Source organism: Abramis brama (assembly GCF_963993115.1).
Source record: "Abramis brama genome assembly, chromosome: 15".
NCBI lineage: Eukaryota > Metazoa > Chordata > Actinopteri > Cypriniformes > Leuciscidae > Abramis > Abramis brama.
Genome location: NC_139977.1, coordinates 7,537,886 through 7,561,563, shown reverse-complemented (window position 1 = coordinate 7,561,563; position 23,678 = coordinate 7,537,886). Strand labels below are relative to the sequence as shown.

The 23,678-nt window shown below is 40.9% G+C and overlaps 1 protein-coding gene across 1 annotated transcript in view; it reads left to right on the top strand.

Moving 5' to 3' along the window:
- The window catches only part of gabrb4 (gamma-aminobutyric acid type A receptor subunit beta4), a 104,823-nt gene that overhangs the window by 61,780 nt on the left and 19,365 nt on the right, over positions 1–23,678 (top strand). The window contains exon 5 of the mRNA XM_084136679.1: positions 22,816–22,898. Coding sequence (XP_083992805.1) covers positions 22,816–22,898 — 83 coding nt within the window. The remainder of the gene's footprint in view (positions 1–22,815; positions 22,899–23,678) is intronic.

Sequence of the window (23,678 nt, the reverse complement as noted above, 5' to 3'; positions counted from 1 at the left end):
GATAAAATATCAACACTACAGAGACTAAAATCGAGCTTGGTTGCTGGACGTCTAGTGAAATAGTCAATATCATAACTCACCCCCAAATCTCCTCTAAACGGTTACACATAAGATGGAACGTCTACAAACTGTTGTCTCAGATGGCGTCCTCTTTTGGACAAACAAAGGCACGGGTATAAAAATAAACACTCTCCCTCCTGACTCTGCTATGCATTAACCCAGAGCTGATCCGGCAAGGCAGAGAGTACACTCTTCGTGCTCCTCTCAATCAAACTATCAATAATGAAAGATGACAAACTGTTTCCTCTTCCAAGAGGCTCTGGCACAGGTGGAATCGAGGAATAAGCAGTGAGGCCACAGGTTGGTTGCTTTTTTCCCCCAGAGGGTCTCTCAAACATGCACCGCTGTGGAGAATTTAAATAAGGTGAACTCCAGCTTGGATGTTTGCAGTATCGATATGTCCACTTTTTTATAATGTCTTAAGATGGACCTTTGCTGGCTGTAAATTATTAATGAGTCGGGGCTGTTGTTAATGTTTAATTATCATATCATGCCCTGTCGTGTCTAAAAAGGGATTTCGAATTAATGTGCCTTAGTCAGCTTTAGTAGAGCTACAGTATGTATGCAAAACATCCTCCATATGACCCACAAACGCATAGATTTGCAAATATGCAGTGGTTTGTGCTTTATGGGGATTTGAAGGAAAATGCTAATGCTCATATTGAAGGGTTTTAAGAAGTGTGTTGAAAGGAAAGAATTTTATAGAATGTTAACACTTTAGAAAGGACAGAGAGGAGGATCTAAATGCAGTGACTATTTTATTAAAAAAAAAAAAAAAAAGCACACATAACATCCATGTAGGACAACACCAGACAAAGAACATGAGAAACACTGGGGTGTATACAAGGGGCGAACAGGGGGAACAATCAGGAACTAATCAACAAGAAAAACTACAAAGGACTACAAAACATGGCACTAGGACAGGAAATACAACAAAAGTCCTGACAAGACATGGAGAATATATGGCAGGTATAGCTGACTGTTTACTCTACATTTCAAAGAAAGCATGGTGAAATAATGAGGAAAAAAGAATGAAATGAAATGAAGAACACAAACAAGCAGCTGTTATTACAAAATATATGATATACAGTTTTGCTCGACTGCTAATACACAATTCATGAAACAATTCACCATTTTCTCACAACTATAAACACAATCTCATAACTACACATAAACTTGCACAAACCTCAAATTGTCACATCAAAACATATATTGTCTTTTGTCCGAATTAAGCTTTGGCTTCAGATGACACACAAAAACAAATAAACAGACTACTTTCCTGCCCTGTGAACACTAGTGAGATTACAAAAACCTCTTATTCAGGAATCATTTTGCAGCTTACATTATACAACATTAATGAATGAATGCAGAGACCGTAAAATACATCAATGTGCTTTAGGGAAAATTAATTTTAGTTACATAACTGTAAAGTGATCTTACAGTAGATTAAAAGTAAAAAGAAATGTTCAAATACCAACTAATTGAATATGAACGGTATGCAACACAATACAGTATACTCTCAATTACAGAAATAAATAAATAAATTCAGCAGCCTCTACACCTTCGGCCAAATTTTATTACCATATACAGCAGTGGTGTAGTCCCAACAACAAAAAAGTGCTTTACTATTACCTAGTCGCGATTTCACACTGGACAGATACTTATCGCTATGGTGGCGTTGGTATAGACGTTCACTTAGCGTCAATCGATTACGACTGTAACCTCGGTTCCCTGAGTGCTGCATCAACTTGCCATATCTCCTACATGCCTGTCAGCAACTACTTCAGACTTTTACGAAGCTAGTGCGGCTCTGTTTTGGGCAGGCTTTATAGTTTCCTGGTTCATGACGTCACCTGCCTCTGACATTCCGTCACACCATTGGACTGATTTTACATATGCTTCAAGACGTCATCACGTGAAGCGTTCCCTTAGCGTCAATTGACGCAGTGTCTCGTTCCCTCTTCAGGGAACCGAGCTTACAGTCATAACCGAGGTGATTTCTATCAAGCTGTTATATATTGATTTTATTCTTATTTTTATTTTTTTCTTATTATTATTTTATATGCTACAGGTTAGAAAGGATATCAACTTTTTAAAATTTGTTTGTGTTTACAAACTCAAGGATGAGTCTAAATAATTTTGTGAAAATCTACATAGAGCTTTGAACTCAGAACATCTTTTAATCATTCAAAGTTTAGAAATGTGTGGTGTCATAAGTTGTTCTGTGTTTACATCAAGCATAATATAATGGTTGTGGCAGGTTTATATTTGCCATATGGTGACTGAATGTTTTGCATTCAGAAACCAGAGGAAGAAATTTGATGATGAATGGAAAAGAGTGAAATAAATGTTCTCAGCAGACGAAAACTTGACTTTCCCCATCCCTTGTCACTGGCTTGTTCAGTACTTCTTTTGAAGCAAATGTGACACGATTCCCATAAGTAGAGTTGAGCAGAGACGTGTCCTAAAGCTCACGTTTTCTCTCTGTTTCTCAACTCATTCAAAAATAAATATTCACATTTCAACCGTAAGCATAGTGAATCATTGAAAACGCCACAACATTGTGTAGCCTATGATTGTAAGAACTGCCGAATCTATAATATTTATGCTTTGACCAATTAAGAGCTTTGACCAAAATTATTTTTATTTACCAGATGCAGAATTATTTAACATTACTGATAAACTAATTCCTTTGAAAATACTGTATACTGTTAAAGACAGATATAGATATTTGTCCATTTGAGTCCTTTTTTTTTAAATGAAACAGTTGATCTGGTTTCATAAAATCACTTGCATATACATTTCATTGTACATTTTTTGTAATGCTCAGTTATCACTAATAGTCATCATCTGATTTCATAAGTCTAGCTGTCTTGCTAGCCATGCAATGGACTGGCCATCCATCCAGCTTGTTTCCCTTCCCACAGCCCAAGCATCCCAACGATCGCACTTAGGACAAGATGGACAATTTGGAGAATTAATGGAAGGATGTTTTTTTTATGCTTGTCAATAAGTGGTTAGGGCATCTGCCAATCAGTCATCATCTTATAAATCTAGTTCATAGAGTGAAAACTATCGACTAATGCTCTTTGTTGCCTCATTATGGGAACTGCTCTATAGAGTTGACTGCTCTATCATTCATTATACTTACTACATGTGTGACCAGGAGATGAGGGCGTTATTCCCTTCTTTTAACCTACCACCCCGAGGAGCAAACCACACCCACCAATAAAGTTCAGAGGCTTGTCAAGTGAGTTTAAAACAAAGAATTTATTGAAGTCTCAATAGTTAAAATGTCTCTGGAAGCAAGGCAACTGTCTTCTACTACGATATATCTCTTGAAGCAGAACAACTGCTTTTCTCCACGTTGTGTCTCCAAGCCCGGCTTAAGTCCGAAGTTCCTCCACGCTCCCCCACTTAGAGGGTGCTGCCACTCAGCTGAGTTGGTTCCTCCCACAGCAGGTAACCAGCAGTGTGGTGTCACCGGCTTGCTCCCTGACCCTCAGCTGACCGCTTAGTCTGCCACAGCCCCGTCAACGAAGCCTGGGGGGAATCCACAGCAAACGTAGAATACTCTTTGAAACAGAAGAAAATACCACAACACCCCAAGGTTCAAGTGAGGTCTCACCACAATCTTCACACCAATAATCAGCAGGCGGTCGACTCGGAACAATGACAGGCAGGCGGCGCCGGCGACACTGAGATGGACTATTCCATTATTTACATGTCAGGGAGGAGACAAACTGGATGATAGATTTACAGTTGCCTGGCTGGAGCAAAGAGCTGGGATCCTTAAGCGACAAAGCAGACTGATGATAGCGAGACACAGTGTAGTATGACCCTCGGGATGCCCCGTACCTGGGGCCGTAGAAATGTATCTCTGTGTTGTCATGGAAACAGTTCAGTAAATATGCCAGCAGGCTAAAGACATGCCGTTGTCTGTGTTCATCTATAGTACAAATTACCACATGGTGTCAGAAGTGTTTAATGTTAAAACCAACTCAGCTTTCGACGTGACAGTATAGTCGACAGTTTAATGAACTTTTCAGGGAAAATCACCGCTATTTGGAGGTAAATCAACGCGCCAGCTTAAGTAAGATGTCCAGAGAAGAGAGAGAACGCGCGGGACCACCCTCTGCAGCTTACGCCGTTGGAGATGCATTTCGCATTAGCCCTCCAGAGAAGTTTGACTGCAGAGACATCCAAAATTGGCCCAAATGGATTAGACGATTCGAAAGGTACAGAGTAGCGTCGGGTTTGGATAAAAAGGATGAGGCATTCCAGGTGAACACATTGATATATTCCATGGGAGATGAAGCAGAGGATATCTTACATGCGTCGGCGATACAAGAAGAGGACAAGGTAATCTACGAGAAAGTAAAAGACTGTTTCGATAAACATTTCATTGGAGAACACAACGTCATTTTCGAGAGGGCCAGGTTTAACATGCGGAAACAAGAGCCGGGGGAAACGGCTGAGTGCTTTGTTACTGCAGTTCACAAATTGGCGGAATATTGCAAGTTCGGGACTCTCAAAGATGAACTGATACGTGATCGCATAGTAGTGGGCATAAGAGACATCAGACTTTCCGAAAAGCTACAGTTAGATTCAAATCTGACTCTGTCTAAAGCTACGAACTTAGTAAGACAAAGTGAAACTGTAAAACAGCAGCAAGTGGTGCTGCGCGGCGCGGGAAATCACGCACACAGCGCGCCCAGTGATGAAGTGCACGCGCTTTCGCCTGCTCGAAGGAAAGAGTGGAATTCCGAACGAAGAGCAAAACATAATGCTACTGGAACATCAGGGATGTGCCATAAATGTGGGAGAGTGCCATTTCATAGTTGGAAAGATTGCCCGGCCAAGGAGGCTGAATGCAGGAAATGTCACAGAAGAGGACACTTTGCTGCTGTCTGCAAATCCAAGCAGCCTGTGCATGAGATGGCAGATGAGGAGGAGCAACTCTACCAGGACAGCCTTTTCCTGGGTGAGGTGAAGGCAGACTGTGCTGGTTGGTACTCAGACATCAAAATTAATGGGGAAGTTGTTTCTTTTAAATTAGACACAGGAGCAGCAGTGACCGCGATACCCACACAATTATATAAGTATAGTAGAGATGGTCCTCTACTTCACACCTCAAAAAGACTGTATGGTCCAAATAACAAGATACTGCCTGTGGTGGGACAGATACAGAGTAGACTAGAAAGTAAAGACAAAAAGGCCACTCAGTCTGTATTTGTCATTGATAACCTAGCCAGGCCACTGCTGGGCTTACCAGCACTTACAGAACTGCACCTCATTGAGCGATTGGATGCAGTTGAAGAACAGGGAGAGAAAGCAGATTCAGGGGAGGTCTTCAAAAAGAGGTTTCCAAAGGTGTTCAGTGGATTAGGGAGACTTGAAGGTGATTACCAAATCCGCCTGAATGAGAACGCCATCCCTTATGCTCTGACCACCCCTCGCCGCGGCCAATCCCCTTAACTGACAAAGTCAAGGAAGAGCTGGAAAGAATGGAGGAGATGGGGGTCATCTCAAAGATAGAGAAACCCACTGATTGGTGTGCAGGAATAGTAGTGGTCCCAAAACCCAATGGTAAGATAAGAATCTGCGTTGACCTGACCAAACTCAATGAGGGAGTGTGCAGAGAAAGACACATATTACCCTCAGTGGACCAATCATTAGCCCAGCTGAATGGTGCACTGGTGTTCACAAAGCTGGATGCTCGTTGTGGGTTTTGGCAGATACCCTTAGCACAGGAGAGCAGGGAGCTCACAACATTTATCACCCCCTTTGGCCGATTTTGTTTTAATGTTCTGCCTTTTGGAATTAACTCAGGGCCAGAACACTTCCAGAGACGCATGTCCCAGCTCTTAGAAGGGCTAAGTGGAGTAATATGCCATGCAGATGATATCCTCATATGTGGAGAGAATAGGGCCCAACACGACGAACGGCTCACAGCTGTTTTGACACGTCTCCAGGAGGCGGGTCTAACACTAAATGAAAAGTGCACCTTTGCACAGCCTGAAGTCCTGTTTGTGGGGCACAAAATCAGGGCAGGAGCTATTGAACCTGACCCCGGGAAAATCAGAGCCATCACAGATATGCCCATCCCACAGAATACAGCAGATGTTAGGCGTTTTTTGGGGATGGTCACATACATAGCAAAGTTTATCCCTCAGTTTGCAGACACCACCAAACCACTCAGAGATTTGCTGTCAAAGAACAATGAGTGGTCTTGGGGCCACATGCAACAGACATCATTTGAAAACCTCAAAAAGGAGCTGGCATCACAGAGAGTGTTGGCTCAGTACAGACCACAAGCCAAAACAAAAGTGTCTGCAGACGCATCATCCTTTGGCCTGGGGGCTGTCCTTATGCAGAGACAGGATAACATGGAGTGGCGCCCAATCGCTTACATCTCTCGAAGCCTTTCTGAAACAGAGCAACGTTATGCCCAGGTTGAAAAGGAGGCGTTGGCCATCACCTGGGCATGTGAAAGGTTGAGTTCATACCTCATAGGCCTACCATTCACGATAGAGACAGACCATAAACCACTACTGGCCTTGTTGGGGACAAAAGCGTTGGATGACTTACCTCCCAGAGTTCAGCGATTCCGTCTCAGACTGCTGAGGTTCACGTACAAGATAATTTACGTGCCAGGGAAGGCTCTCATCACAGCAGACACACTCTCCAGGGCCCCGGTGAGACGGCCACTGACCGAAGAAGAGGCACAACTGGAAGGGGAAGTGCAGGTCTTCATTAATATGATACGTGAAAACTTACCTGCATCCCAGTCTAAACTTCAACAGATAGCTGAGCACCAACAGAGGGATTCTATCTGTAGCCAGCTGATGTCACAGTGCAAGAGAGGGTGGCCACGGCAGGAAGAGCTGTCCCAGCAACTGAAACCCTATTCGGTCCACCACAGTGAGCTACACATGAATGGTGACCTTCTGATGAAAGGGCAACGGATTGTTATACCAGAGACATTACAGAAGGAAATGCTGTGCAGACTACACGAGGGACATATGGGGACAACCAAATGCAGGCTGAGGGCCCAGCAGTCAGTGTGGTGGCTGGGACTGGGTGCTCAAATCACAAGAATGGTGGCCCAGTGTGAGGTGTGTGCTAAAAACCAACCATTTCACCCAGAACCAATGATACCCTCAGAGCTGCCACAGCGGCCCTGGCAGAAAGTAGGAGCGGATATGTTTTATTGGGAAAATGACTCTTACTTATTGTTAGTGGACTACTATTCTCGATACATTGAAGTAATTAAAACCCCAATAACCACATCAGCAGGAGTTATCAATGGCTTTAAATCCATTTTTGCTAGACATGGGGTTCCTGAAGTACTAATAACTGATAATGGCCCTCAGTTTTCTTCAGGCACTTTCTCCTCATTTGCCATGGACTATGATTTCAGACATGTGACCAGCAGCCCATACTTTGCACAGAGCAATGGAGAGGCAGAGAGGGCGGTGAAGACTGTCAAGGGGCTATTGAAGAAAAATGCTGACCCATACAGGGCTCTGTTGGCCTACAGGGTCACACCGCTGCATCACGGACCATCGCCAGCAGAACTCCTGATGGGCAGGAGACTGCGCTCACCATTGCCAGTCTCAACTGTTCAACTCAAACCTCAATGGCCAAACAGGAAGGCCTTTGCAGACAAGGACAAACAACTGAAACACACACAGACAGTTGACTTTAATCACAGACACAAAGCTACGGTGAGACCGGAGCTAAAAGCAGGTCAGCGAGTCTGGATCACAAATACAAAAGAATCGGCCACAGTGATTAGAAAAGCAGACACGCCCCGCTCATATGTAGTGGAAACGGACTCAGAAGAGGTGAGGAGAAACAAAACACACCTCAGACCCCTCCCAGAGATACAAGCCCCACCACCGGCCGTGGAGGATACGGAACAGGCAGCAGGGCCAGAAGAAGGGCAAGGGGAGGGGGGGAGGATACAGAGAGTCCACCCAAGGAGAGAGGTGAAAGCCCCAGGGTGGCTTAAAGACTTTGTAACATAGTATTCAGCACCTAGAATTAAGCATTATAGACAGTGCTATGTTTATGTTTATTCTGTCTGATATCTTTGGTTCAGGTTTAACTTTCCAACAGACTAGGTGACCTACGGTTAAGGCAGTTCTGCCAGTGTGAACATTTATTTAAGGTTTTATCACTACTTTGGGAGAAGGGGAGATGTAGTATGACCCTCGGGATGCCCCGTACCTGGGGCCGTAGAAATGTATCTCTGTGTTGTCATGGAAACAGTTCAGTAAATATGCCAGCAGGCTAAAGACATGCCGTTGTCTGTGTTCATCTATAGTACAAATTACCACACACAGGATAGAATATTACAGTAAGGCTGGTGGGTCACAACAGCAATGCCCGCCCAATCTGGAAGTCAGTAGAATAGCACAGTGAGGCAATTAAGTCGTTAAATACAACACTAGCACGACGATAGTATGCACATCCAGTATGGGGGTCGATAGAGTAGTACAGTGAGGCTGTTAAGTCGTTGGCGACGGCACCAGCAAGACAGCAGGATGCACATCCAGTATGGAAGTCGATAGAACAGTGCAATGGGGCAGGTGAATCGTTGGCTACAGCACTAGCAAGACAGCAGTATGCACATCCAGTATGGAAGTCGATAGAACAGTGCGATGAGGCAGGTGAATCGTTGGCTACAGCACTAGCAAGGCAGCAGTATGCACATCCAGTATGGAAGTCGATAGAACAGTGCGACGAGGCAGGTGAATCGTTGGCTACAGCACTAGCAAGACAACAGTATACACATTCAGTATAGAAGTCGATATAACAGTGCAATGGGGAAGGTGAATCGTTGGCTACAGCACCAGCAAGACAGCCATATACACATCCAGTATGGAAGTCAATAGAACAGTGCGATGAGGCAGGTGAATCGTTGGCTACAGCACTAGCAAGACAGCAGTATGCACATCCAGTATGGAAGTCGATAGAACAGTGCGATGAGGCAGGTGAATCGTTGGCTACAGCACTAGCAAGACAGCAGTATGCACATCCAGTATGGAAGTCGATAGAACAGTGCGATGAGGCAGGTGAATCGTTGGCTACAGCACTAGCAAGACAACAGTATACACATTCAGTATGGAAGTCAATATAACAGTGCAATGGGGCAGGTGAATCGTTGGCTACAGCACTAGCAAGACAGCAGTATGCACATCCAGTATGGAAGTCGATAGAACAGTGCAATGAGGCAGGTAAATCGTTGGCCACAGCACTAGCAAGACAGCAGTATGCACATCCAGTATGGAAGTCAATAGAACAGTGCAATGGGGCAGGTGAATCGTTGGCTACAGCACCAGCAAGACAGCCATATACACATCCAGTATGGAAGTCGATAGAACAGTGCGATGAGGCAGGTGAATCGTTGGCTACAGCACTAGCAAGACAGCAGTATGCACATCCAGTATGGAAGTCGATAGAACAGTGCGATGAGGCAGGTGAATCGTTGGCTACAGCACTAGCAAGACAGCAGTATGCACATCCAGTATGGAAGTCGATAGAACAGTGCGATGAGGCAGGTGAATCGTTGGCTACAGCACTAGCAAGACAACAGTATACACATTCAGTATGGAAGTCAATATAACAGTGCAATGGGGCAGGTGAATCGTTGGCTACAGCACTAGCAAGACAGCAGTATGCACATCCAGTATGGAAGTCGATAGAACAGTGCAATGAGGCAGGTAAATCATTGGCCACAGCACTAGCAAGACAGCAGTATGCACATCCAGTATGGAAGTCAATAGAACAGTGCAATGGGGCAGGTGAATCGTTGGCTACAGCACCAGCAAGACAGCAGTATGCACATCCAGTATGGAAGTCAATAGAACAGTGCAATGGGGCAGGTGAATCGTTGGCTACAGCACTAGCAAGACAGCAGTATGCACATCCAGTATGGAAGTCGATAGAACAGTGCAATGAGGCAGGTAAATCGTTGGCCACAGCACTAGCAAGACAGCAGTATGCACATCCAGTATGGAAGTCAATAGAACAGTGCAATGGGGCAGGTGAATCGTTGGCTACAGCACCAGCAAGACAGCAGTATGCACATCCAGTATGGAAGTCAATAGAGCAGTGAAATGGGGCAGGTGAATCGTTGGCTACAGCACTAGCAAGACAGCAGTATGCACATCCAGTATGGAAGTCGATAGAACAGTGCGATGAGGCAGGTGAATCGTTGGCTACAGCACTAGCAAGACAACAGTATACACATTCAGTATGGAAGTCAATATAACAGTGCAATGGGGCAGGTGAATCGTTGGCTACAGCACTAGCAAGACAGCCATATACACATCCAGTATGGAAGTCGATAGAACAGTGCAATGAGGCAGGTGAATCGTTGGCTACAGCACTAGCAAGACAGCAATATGCACATCCAGTATGGAAGTCAATAGAACAGTGCAATGGGGCAGGTGAATCGTTGGCTACAGCACTAGCAAGACAGCAGTATGCACATCCAGTATGGAAGTCAATAGAGCAGTGAAATGGGGCAGGTGAATCGTTGGCTACAGCACTAGCAAGACAGCAATATGCACATCCAGTATGAAAGTCGATAGAACAGTGCAATGAGGCAGGTAAATCGTTGGCTACAGCACTAGCAAGACAGCAGTATGTTTGTGTAGGAATGTTCACTTAGCTTATCGTAGCTCAGCCGATCTCTCTCTTGCCTCGTCAGATTCGATAATCCACAGCCCCAGGCAGTCCTGCTTCTACGTCACTCGTGCTCGTTATCCTCTCTTGATTACAAACTCCACCGTTGCGTCCCCAGCCAGCACCCGGTCGGAAATCCAGAACTCGCCGCGAATCCGTCTCACCCCACACTCTCTCGACTCAAAGACTGTAAGTCACAAGCTTAAAAACACATTGACGAGTCTTGTTAGCCAATCACTAAACCCCACACTTCCCTCTTGCACACCTGTCCATCGTCAACGATAAGGACATCACGTGTAAAATGCCGGCTTTGTTTTGGTCCGTCTTTTAATGCCTCCTCCTTATGGGAAACAAAACTCTGTAATTTTAGTTCCGCCCCACAACATGTGGTCACCTGGTGACACATGTGAACACTCAATCATTTTCGCCCTTGTTTCTTTTTGGCCTACCCTTACACACATTGCAGCCTTCATTTCATCTACACAAGGTCGCTAAGATTTAACATCGTAAATGTAATTATGAACATGTGCTGCAACACACTCAACTCATTTGTAATGCAAGACATTTTACTGCCCCGCGTTGGATTGATGGAAATTGAATGTTGTGCATACCCTGACAGAAGGCCCTTGATAAACACACACAAATTACATATAGGTTGGACACAGAATGTGAGTGAAGCGAAGCCTTTTTTATATAGCACTTTACTATGTACTACTGAACACACAATCATATCAGAGGGTCTCTCCTCAACCACAACTGATGTATAGCATCCACCTGGATGATGCAACGGCAGCCTCATAACATCGGCGCCAGACACCAGCTATAGGTTTGGGAGGAGAGAGCGTGATAGAGCAATTCAAAAGAATGGGTATTATTAGGAAGCCATGATTGATATAGGCCAATGGAGGTAATCTTGGCCAGGACACTGGGGTTACACCCCTACTCTTTATGAGAAGTGCCATGGGATTTTTAATAACCAAAGAGAGTCAGGACCTCAGTTTAACGTCTCATCCGAAGGGCGGTACTTTTTTTCAGTATTGTCCCCATTACTATACTGGGGCGTTAGGACCGACACAAACCACAGCCTACTGGCCTCACTTCCAGCTCTTCCAGCAGCAACCTAGTTTTCCCAGGAGGTCTCCAATCAAGGGGTGCGTTTCCTGTACAACTACGTTTCTCGCTGCTTAACTATCATACGATACATCGTTGAAGAAATCAACTTGCTAGTCATGACTGTTTACCAAAACCATATTGTCGCAAAGTGGTCGTTCAACCACATTGGTTTATGACTTCACGCACTTGGAGTAATAACAGACATGACATCTGAGGACTATTTCTCACTTTTCTCAGTTATTTTGCTTTATTTCCAGATTCAATCATAGGTTCGTTCTTACGCACTAGAGTACGTTCGCATAGGCGCACTCTTCAAAAACGGTGCTTTAAAGGGGTCATGGACTGGATTATTTTATTATTTTATAATGTTTCCTGGGGTGCCCTTATAATGTTAGTATGATTTTAAAGCAACACCAAGTAACTTTTGCTCTCGGGGTCCCCCTACAGTTGGGAAACAGTATTGTCTTCTACTATTGTCGTAAAATCTGTCATGGTTACACCAGGGGATACACGTGCATTTGTTGACAAGCCGATACCCCCGAACTCTGCAGAAGGAGTTCTCACATCTTGGGCAGACTGCCTGCGTTGCGTGTGAAATGTCTTCATCCCAGGTACAGTGGCATATATTTCAGCATGTCATATGAATATAATTTCATGGGTTTTATTTTTTTTTAACGCCAAAAGATCGCGTAGCTCACGTTTACAAGCCAGCGTCATTATAGTAGCCTATTGGCTACTGTTTTACAGAATGGATATGCTAATTCAATTCAATGTTCGTGTGGTAGGTAATAGCCATATATTGTCAATATTATAATATCAAGCTACCATAGATGAATCTGCAAAGTTGAAAAATCGATTTGCATTATAGCCTGAGGCAAGACACTTTCACCAGAAAAATAAATAAACAAACATGACTATCAGCCTGCAATCATAGGCTAGCCTAAAAGACTATTTTGTCTGTCTAATCATCTATTATTTACTTGCAAGAATGTAGCCCCTACCAAACTTGTTTAGACATAGGCTTACTTCTGACTTTTTTTTTGACTTCTGACTTTGGCCATGACAAAAACATACGCACGAAAGCCGGAAAACAAACGCTGGTTGGCCTCTCACGTCCGAATTTGAGGAAGTGGTGGGGGAAGTGACGTATGCCGCAAAGAAGTTGAATTTTGTAGTTCTTTTTGTGCTTGGGTTACTACCAGAACCCCGAAGTTACGCAGTGCCAGTAAAAGCGATACAGACCCCGTCAGGCTATGGCAGACGTGTCATTCAACCTATTGTAAGTCGATGTACCATCACAAGGGTCTTGGAAATATATTATGAAGGTTGAAAAAATACATAGTGTTGCTTTAACATCAAAAATGGTCATAATTTATAAATAAAAGGCATTTTTCCAAGCCTGATTTTAGCCTCTGATTTGAACACACTGTTTTAAGGGACGTGTCTGTTGTGAGACTTCAGTGTAAACGCCCACAGCTGTGATTGGCTGACATGTTTGCATATGAAATAGCTAGTATTACATGTGTAACTCTCTCTAAAACTTTTGCTACGTTTTTACTATTACAGCTATCAAGATTAAGGAATCGTGAAAAGTATTGATCATAATGATCTATTCCCATCACATGAAAGGTTGCAATGATGAGCATTGAGCAGATGACAGTCTGTTGATCGCGTATGAAAAGATCTTATCATTGCAACGCAATTTCGGCACTCTCACAAATGCTTTCACCAGAGGTGTAAAGTCCAGGGGTCAGAAAGTAAAAGTCCTGCCATATATTTATTCCACCCATGAACTCAACCAGCTGATTTCACTTATTATTTCTATCTCCTGGCTGAAAAATGGTGTTAATTAGCAAATCCAGGTGATTGGAACAATAGCTACTGAGGAGGACTTTTAGGGTGCTTTCACACTGTGAAACACCGACTTTAGTTCGGAACGGGGCACGGTTCGCATGAAAAATCGCTAATGTGAATGCTGTCATGCGGAAGCGGGTGCGCACTGGGGTACTGAACCCGAGACTACCTGGAGGAGCTGGTCTGAGATCGGTTGCTCCCGAACCGTGCCGCGGTTCGTGTGAATGTGAAAGCAACACGGACTCAGGTGCGCACTTGTTCAGGAAGTAAAGTGACCTGCGCATGCGTTTTAGCTGATTATGATGTATTTAGTTAAATAAAACACATGTAAGGTATGATAGTGTTGATGATTTACCTTGGATACGAGCGAGAGTGAGCCTCTAGTGTATTCGCGCATAGCGCGTGGAATCAGGACAACAAATGAATGGAAATCCACTCTCTCCTCAAAAGAGTTTGATTTCAACGAGTTTTGGCAAGTGTCCAGATAAACTCGTGCTGTTTGATTGACAGCTTGGGCAATTGGAAAGGGAGCGTTCTTTGATCGCTTTCTTTATGTAATTTAATCACAGTTTAAATAAGATTATCTTCATCCTACTAAGTGAAATGACGTGAAGTTGATTGTTTAGTCACTGGCTTGATTTACTGATGCATAAACAGTATTGAACGATATTTTGAGAGATGATCTGTCTGAACTTGAATAATTACATCAGAAATCACTGATCACAGATCTGGCATTAGAATAAACATGACTACTTACATGTTTGTGGCGGTGCTGGCAGATCCATATCGTAAAAGTCTGTTTGCAAAGCCTGCACTGAAATTTACCAAATAATCCACAGTGAAATACACCAAATACAAACAAATAATGCACTGCTGAGACATTCACATTGTTGGGAAACCCCTTTTTTTTTGCTCAAGATAAGGATTTATTGAGTCCAGATGTCATGCAAACAAGAAACTATGCTTCAAACCACAGGTCGAGAGCTGTCATTCCAACCACAGAACTTTGCGATGCTGTTTGCGAATGTTCGTTAGAACTAAGTTTCCGGGAAACACAGACTCGTTGAACTATGCTGATAACACCGGAACTTGCGAACATAGTTGGCTAACGATGCTTTTGGGAAACGCACCCCAGGTAATGACCAGGCTCAACCCTGCTTAGCTGCAGTGGGCAACCAGTCTCGGGCTACAGGGTGACATGTCTGTGGTGCACTTATTGCTGCTGCTGATCTGTCCATTCAGTCATGTCCGACTTTTGGCAACCTTATGGACAAATATTCTCCAAGCTGTCATGTCGAGCAGTGCTTCTTTCAACGGTTTAATTTTCATATTGGTGTCTGTTTTGATCGTGTTAAGCCAGTGAGTTCTTTGCCATCCCCTCCTTCTGGTTCCACTGACCATCCCCAACATTACTGATTTCTCTAGCAAGTTTGTATGCATACCATGGCCAAAATAACACAGTCGTTGTCTACTTATTTCAGCTTCTAGTGACATCCCTGGTTTTATGCGTTATAGAACTATTTGTTTTCCTGGCTGTCCCTGGTATTCGCAACGGTTTCCCCCAGCACCACATTTCAAATGCATCGATTTTGGCAGACATGCAGACACTACCACACTGTAAAAAAAAAAAAAAGTTGTGTCAAGTCTTGAATTTGTTAACTCAATGCATGGTACTTACAAATGCACGTTAAAGAACATTAGCCTGAAGGTTCAGTTCACCCAAAAATGAAAAGACAATCATCATTGATTTACCCTTAAATTGAAATTGAAATTAAAAAGAAGATATTCTGAAGAATGCTGGTAACTAAACGGTAGCCTTAAAATACTGCGGCAGTCAATGGCTACTGTCAAATGTTTGGTAGTAACATTCTTCACAATATCATCTTTTGTGTTCAGCAGAAGAAATAAACTCATTCATGTTTCGAACAACATGAGGGTTAGTAAATGATGACAGAATTTTCATTTTTGGATGAACTATCCCTTTAAAGCTAAGGTTGAAACCGATTAATACTTAACATTAATCAATACATTGACAGAGCAGTATTGTTTTTTGTTTTTTTTTAGTCATTAACTATAAAAGAAACAGTGTCCAGTGGAGGAATGTCACACAAATTTTCCCATGACATTTGCAAAATGGCTTTGTCTATTTAGCTAAATTTAAACTTCAGTGACTGCACTCTTGCAGAGAAGTTACCTTTTAATTACTTTGAAAGTATACTTCAGTTCTTTTGGATAATCCATATTCAGTGCATTCATGAGTCCGAACAAGCGTATGCTGCTGGTAGATCTGTAATGTCCTCAAGAACAATGGCCTCTTCCAGTATTAGTTGGTCAGAGTTGTTAGTAATGTAACAGCGGCATCTTCGGCCACAGTAAGGATTCTGATCTCTACATCTTTGGTGCCGTGGTCAAGAGGATCAGTATCCTGGGAGAATAATTCATGAGATAGGGGTATTAATTGAAGTGTAAATTTAAAAATAATAACAACAACAACATTATTATTATTTATGTTGTTGTGTAAATAACCTGAATACATGTAAAACATACATAGTTTAAAAAATGACCAAGAAATGAAAATGAATATGGTAATTTACCAGATGCATCCTGAGTAAACTTGTAGAGTTTTCATGCTGGAAAAGTGGCAATCCCTCAAGATCTGTTGTTTTCTGACGTGTGGTAATGTCACTCACCTAAAAAGAAAGGAAAAAATATATACAGTCGTGCTCAGAATTAATCATACCCCTGGTAAATATGATCAAAAATGGCTGTAAAAAATAAATCTGCATCGTTTATCCTTTTGATCTTTCATTCAAAAAAATTGGCAAAATCCTAACCTTTCATTTAAGTAAAAGAATTGAAAGTGGGGGGGAAATCACATTATAAAATAAATGTTTTTCTCCAAAACACGTTGGCCACAATTATTCATACCCTTTTATTAAATACCTTTTTGCAATCTCCTTTTGCCAAGATAACTGCTCTGAGTCTTCTCCTATAATGCCTGATGAGTTTGGAGAACATCTGACAAGAGATCAGAGAGCATTTCTCCATACAGAATCTCTCCAGATCCTTCAGGTTCCCAGATCCATGTTGGTGCTTCTTCTCTTCAGTTCACTCCACTCATCAGGTCAGGGAACTGGGATGGTCATGGCAGAAGCTTCATTTTGTGCTCCCTAACACATTTTTGTGTTGATTTTGATGTTTGTTTTGGACCGTTGTCCTGATGGAAGATCCAACCACGGCCCATTATAAGATTTCTAGCAGAAGGCGTCAGGTTTTGATTTATATCTGTTGATATTTGATAGAATCCACAATGCCATGTATCTGAATAAGAAGTCCAGGACCTCCAGCAGAAAAATATGCCCACAACATTAATGATCCAATGGTATATTAAATTGTACACATGGGGTACTTTTTATCCTTGTGTGCACCAAACCCATCTAGCGTGTTTGCTGCCAAAAAGCTCTTTTTTTAGTTTCATCTGACCACAGAACCCTGTGTTGTTTGAAGTTCCAGTCGTGTCTGACCACTGAATATGCTGGAGTTTGTTTTTGGATGAGCGAGGAGCATTTTTCTTGAAAACCTCCCAAACAACATGTGGTGATGGAGGGTTTTTTTTTTATTTTTTTTTATAGGCTTTCTGACCCCAAGACTCAACTCATCTCTGCAATTCTCCATCTGTGATTATTGAAGAGTCTTTGGCCACTCAAACTTTCATCCTCACCATCCATTAAGACAATATAGACACACGTCCTCTTCCTGGCAGATTCGTAACATCTTTAGTTGATTATAACTTCTTAATTATTGTCCTGATGGTCAAAATGGGGATTTTCAATTCTTTAGCTATTTTCTTACAGCCACTCTCTATTTTGTGATGCTCAACAATCTTTTGCTGCACATCAGAACTATATTCTTTGGTTTTACTCATTGTGATGGATGATTCAGGGAATTTGGCCTTTGTGGTTCCTCATATTTAAACTCCTGTGAAACAAGAAGTCATGGCTGGTCAATTTCCTGTTCCTAGTCACTCTGGTGTGCTAAAAAAGGTAAATATTAATGGGAATATACAGTACTTCAGAGATATTTTATTCATAACAAATTCTAGGGGTATGAATAATTGTGGCCAACGTGTTTTGGAGAAAAACATTTATTTCATAATGTGATTTCCCCCCCCCCCCCACTTTCAATTATTTTACTTCAATGAAAGGTTCGATTTTTGCCAATTTTTTTAATGAAAGATCAAAAGGATAAACGATGCAGATTTATTTTTTACAGCCATTTTTGATCATATTTACCAGGGGTATGATTAATTCTGAGCACGACTGTATATATTTTTTTTAAATCTGCAGATGCACTATGACCTTAACTCTTAATAATTTAATATAGGGATCTCTACTGCTTTGGGAGTTAAAGGTACAGCACACCCAGAAATGATAATTCTGTCATATTTTACTCTTCCTCATGTAATTCCAAATCCATATGACTTGGTCCATAACAAAGATTTTTTTTAAATAATGTACAGATTGCTCTTTTACATAGAGTGGCATCAACAAAGATGTAAAATCATAAAATGTGTCAACAAAACATGCACTGTTTCCCAATTGACAACTGAATAAAAAAACAGACTGATGTCATAATTAAGCTTATGATATTGATAACTGATATTATAAAGTTATTTACTGACTATTTTCCTCTCTATATGTTTTCATTCAAAGTAGATTCTCATGGTCGACGTTACAGATACATGAAAACTCCATGGAGATCTGTAAAAAATGAGTCAATTGGAATCACCACAAAGTTTTACTACTAGAAGTATTCCTAAAATGTTCTAAATCTTTAGAAATAATAATTAAAATAATAATTAATATTGACAGTTGCTATTAAATGGTTTACCTCATCCTTTAGAAAAAGTGCAGGTGGCAGGCCATCTCTCTCTGAACTCCTCAACTAGTGTAAATACATAATGAGCAAACATCTCATTTGATATGACAAAACATACAGTTGATTATAAAAATGATAAATACCAGACATGTTCAAGTCCCTAAAGGCCAAGTCAAGTCTTAGTTTGTACCTTTTTTTTAAACAATATTTCTTTCAGCTAACCTAGTTATTGTAATTAACAGTGTTTTAAACTTTCAAAACGGATTTCTACTTCAAAAATGTCTAATATAGCACATCAATTATTACTTAAATCATTAATGAATTCATTTAAAATAAAAATTGTATTCACAATAAAAAAAGATTATTTTTAAAATACATAACATTATGCCATTTGGAATGCAGGGAGAGTCACCAAAAAACAAAAACAAAAAACTAAACGTGCCGTGTATTTTGAGCTATTTGAGTTGCCGTAGTTTGCTGTAGTTCTAGGCAGTGATTGGTAATGTAGTCTTCCACAGAGCGCCAGCGGTAACAAACCCCTTGTATAAACAAGCGATACAGTAAACAACACAAAGAACAATATTCCCGTCAGTGTGTCGTTAATACATACCAATGACTCTTTAGAAACGCTGGATTGAATAGGCAGGACACTGCTAGTTAAAGGAACCGTATGTAAGAAATGTATTTCAATTAATCATAAAATGGCCCTGATATGTCACTAGACATTAAGAAATCATGTTCATTTCAAATATTTATATCACTGACAACAGTAGTCCGGCCAGGATATTGTCATTTAAAAAGTGAAGTTGCAGCCCTCAACTGATGTTGATGTTGTCATCTTGTGTTTTGGCCTGATGCGCCACCCTCCACCTATCTACCAATCACGAAGTCAGTAGTGTTTCGGCATCCGGGTTGCCAGCTCTGCTCTAGTTACCACAGCTGCAGCTACAAACGTGTCGGATAAAAAATGTCCTACGTTACGAAACCTAAAAGACCTCGTTATGAATCCGAAATATGTCGTGACAAAGTCAGAAATAAAACAATTAATGTTAATGACAGATACCTACCGTTACAAGTTAGACTAACAGCTACTGTTCTAACAATGTACTGTCACATACGAGATTATATCATCTATCATCTCTGTACATCTTTGCGATTATATTTGGCTAATCGCCATTAGTAAATTTTTGCGATACATAATTACTTCGCAAAACATCTCTCATGAAGCATAAACATAATTAACAGAAAAAAAAAACTTACTGTGTAGAACTCGTCACTTGCCATTGGAAGCTCCTTGTAGCAGCCTACGTTCCTGCTGGATCCTGCAGCCTAGCTGGCAACCTGGAGTCGGGGGGAGGGGGAGGGGATACACAGTAATTTGAAAGTGATTGCAGTACCAGTTTTGGCCACAATCTTACATACGGTTCCTTTAACATCAGCATTGGCAAAAGCACCCAAAAGTGTGCGAAATCAGCAGCACTGGTTAATTACATCAGGCCATCAGTTTGGGAAGAGCACAATACATCATATATGACAAATAACATACAGTCGATTATAAAAATGATTAATACATACCAGTGATTCTGCAGAAAAGCTGAATTGAAGGCAGCACACCGCTACCGACTTCTCACCAGCTGCAGACAGAGACCTAACCGCCGAGTAGCTGAAGTCTCAAACTGCGCATGCGTTCAGGGTTCAAACTGTGCACACGCTAACAAAAAACGCGAACTTCAATGAAAACTAAAACAAAACATTGTACGTTTTCATCATTTAAGTAACAAATTTGTTGAATCAACTTAGTATGATGCATGAACACATCCAATAAAAATACCTTAGTTCATTTGACTGTTTTATGTTTATTTGGAGAACTTTCAGTAAGTTGGTATAAAGTGCATAAACAATTGTGAGTCATAACTGTTAGCTTTTCAAACTTCTCCATTCTCAAAAGTTGGTCAAGACTTTAATACAACAACATTATTGTATTGTATTGGAAATACATGCCCCTACCAAAAATTAAAAAAAGTAGCTATACATACAATTCACAGCAGTTTCCAGATAAAGTAAACACTGGAGGCATTAAAACTACAACATCTTTTTACACAAGTTATGATTACAGGAGATTATTGTTAAATAAACACTTATTGCTCTGTAGCTAACCTGGTACAGTATAGCACCTTCAATGCAGCGTTACTAGTTCTTTGAAATGCAAGCCATGGTAAAAGAGCTTAAAGGCTTGTTGAAGCTAAAATAGCATGGTTGCCTCAGCAAATTGGGTTTTATCTCATGATTGCTTTTGTTAACACTATCGGTTAGGTTTAGGGCAGGGTTTAGGTGGTTTTTTTCAAATGTGATAGAGCATTGACCTTTTAGCACCACTGAACTGGACATTTAATTTCCAAACTTACACGATAAGTTCAACAAATGTAATAGCTACAACTAAAACTGAGCATACTTTTAGTTCCACTCACTAGACATTTCACCTTGAAACTGTCACAAAATGTGCAAGAACCAACGTAATTTTGCAGAAATGCCAAAGGCATGTTTTTTTTTCCAATGGCGATTTGGCGATTTGTGCAGAACCATCGACTTTTTGTGTGCGAGTGGTTGGGGGAGACCGTCCAAAATTTTACAAAATATAAATGTTTAGCCTTCTGTTAAAATTACTTTTACTGATCTACTGAGCGTTAGGTTTGCTGTACAACAATGAGATAAGGTGCAGTTTTCCTTGCTGTGTCAGTGCTTATATGCTTTAATTTTTTTTGTTTCTATGAGCAACAAAATACGTGGAAGACTGAATGATGGGGGACTTATAGGCGTAATATTCTTAATATTCAGGAATAGCAACAGTAAATGCGTTTATGTACTGTATGTTCTTGCTTCGATAAATCAAAAGTAGACTACCAAGTGGTGCCCCCTCAAATATACTAAGTGCAGGATGCCTCTGAACACTGTAATAGCCAATTAGGATCCAGGACTAGAACCATCTGTTTTATAATGTGTATTATTCAACACAATCATAATCATTAATAATTTCTTAAGAACCAAGAGGTTCTTTAGCTCTGAAAAAGTCCCCCTGTGGTGAAAATCAATCTTTTAATGTTGTTTATATGTCTATGTGGTGTTTTAATGTGTTTTAAGACAAACCATGTGCAAATTCATGTGTCAACACCATTGCTGAGCATTTTCTCCTTAAACGTGCAGTGAACCAAAGACAAAGTCTTTGAAAGAACCAAAGTCTCAAAAACGCGGTTTGAAATCGCTGGTGTTTCTGACATCACAAACTACCTTGTAACCAATCAGGGGTGTGTTTCCCATACAACGACGTAACTCGATGTTTCACTACCAAAGTACTATGCATCGTTGAAGAAATCAGCTAGTCACGACTGTTACCTGTTTCAAAAATGGTGCTTAAAATCTCTTGATTAACTAAAAGACGTAAATGACATTTGTATGTATTCTAAATAAAAGACACATGTTGTAATGAATGTCAGCTTGCTTATTTTGCTCAAGATATGAATTTATTAAGTCCACATGTCATTAACCATCGTTAGAACTATGGTTTCGGGAAACACTGATTTGTTAAACTAAGATGATAACGACGGAACTTGCGACCATAGTTGGCTAATGATGCTTTTGGGAAATGCACCCCTGGTCAGTGTGTGATAGTGCGTTAGTGGAGGCAGGCCTAATTTGCATATGCATAGAACCACGTATACTAAATGAGGCTAGGGTTACATTCAAGCTATTTTAAGGCATTTTCAAGGAAAAAACGCTTAAAAATGTTATTTTGGTGATCAAAGGTGAGTTTTAAGAGATAAAATGATTGACTACAGGGTACTTTAACATTTCATAATAAGATATACAGCATACGTATTTCTTTTTTTATATTTAATTTTCTTTTATCATATTTTTACAGGACATTACAAGAATATTAAAAACAAGCAATATATATGAGTCCAAGTGGGGGAAATAACAAAAACAAGAGACTTCAAACACCATTTGCCTATAATGATTGCATTTCCCCCCTTTTTTCTTTTCTCTTAGAATAAGAGAATAGATGGCAAACATTACTCATGACTCAGATATTCACATGGCACAGTCAAGGCTAAGCTATGATTTCCTAAAGGTTACCAAGATAACGGTGTCTCTCATTCTTTCTCCACTCTTTTTTTCTATTTTCCTTTCCCTGTTTTCTTGCTGTTCTTTTTCCAGAATAACCACTACAGCAGCCTGCATGATGGACCTGAGACGGTACCCCCTCGACGAACAGAACTGTACCCTGGAGATTGAGAGCTGTAAGTGAAAGGAACACACACACGCACACGCGCACACGCGCACACGCGCCCACACACACACACACGCACACGCGCAAACGCGTGCACACACACACACACACGCGTGCACACACACACACACACACACACGCACACACGCACACGCACACACACACACACACATAAGCTTTGTTCGAAATGCAATACTATATACTGCACCTGTAGAGAAGATAATTTGTTGTGTTCTACACACTTGTCTTTGGCAAGCACTGGCATGGTTTAGAGGATATAATATGCCAAACAAGCAAATCAGGTACTAGAATATTATGACAAATAACTGTTTTTTTTTTGTTTGTTTTTTTTTTTTGTTTTTTTGCAGAACTAATGTTTTAGTCTCCTCTAAATAAAATCACAAAAATATTAAATAAAACTCAGAGTTTTAGAGATATCCTAAGATATAAATACAACATGGTAAGATGTGTCTTTAGCTCCATTGCATTTCTAAACAGAACCAATGTCAATTTCCTTTTTTTTTTTTTTTCATAACATATTTAATGGAAATAAATTTCAAATAACTTTACAATACATTTAAGCTTTCTACCTTAATATACCTTCGCTATTTTGTTATGACAGTATGTAATTCTGACTGGAGGACAACAAACTTCCAAGTGCCTTCTTTCAAATGAGCCTACAATTATGCGTGTAGTGCCAAGACTGATAACACTTTGTAATAGCTTTCATTAATAAAGCATTAACAAACATTATATAATGTTTAACAGATCATTAATATTTATTCAAATA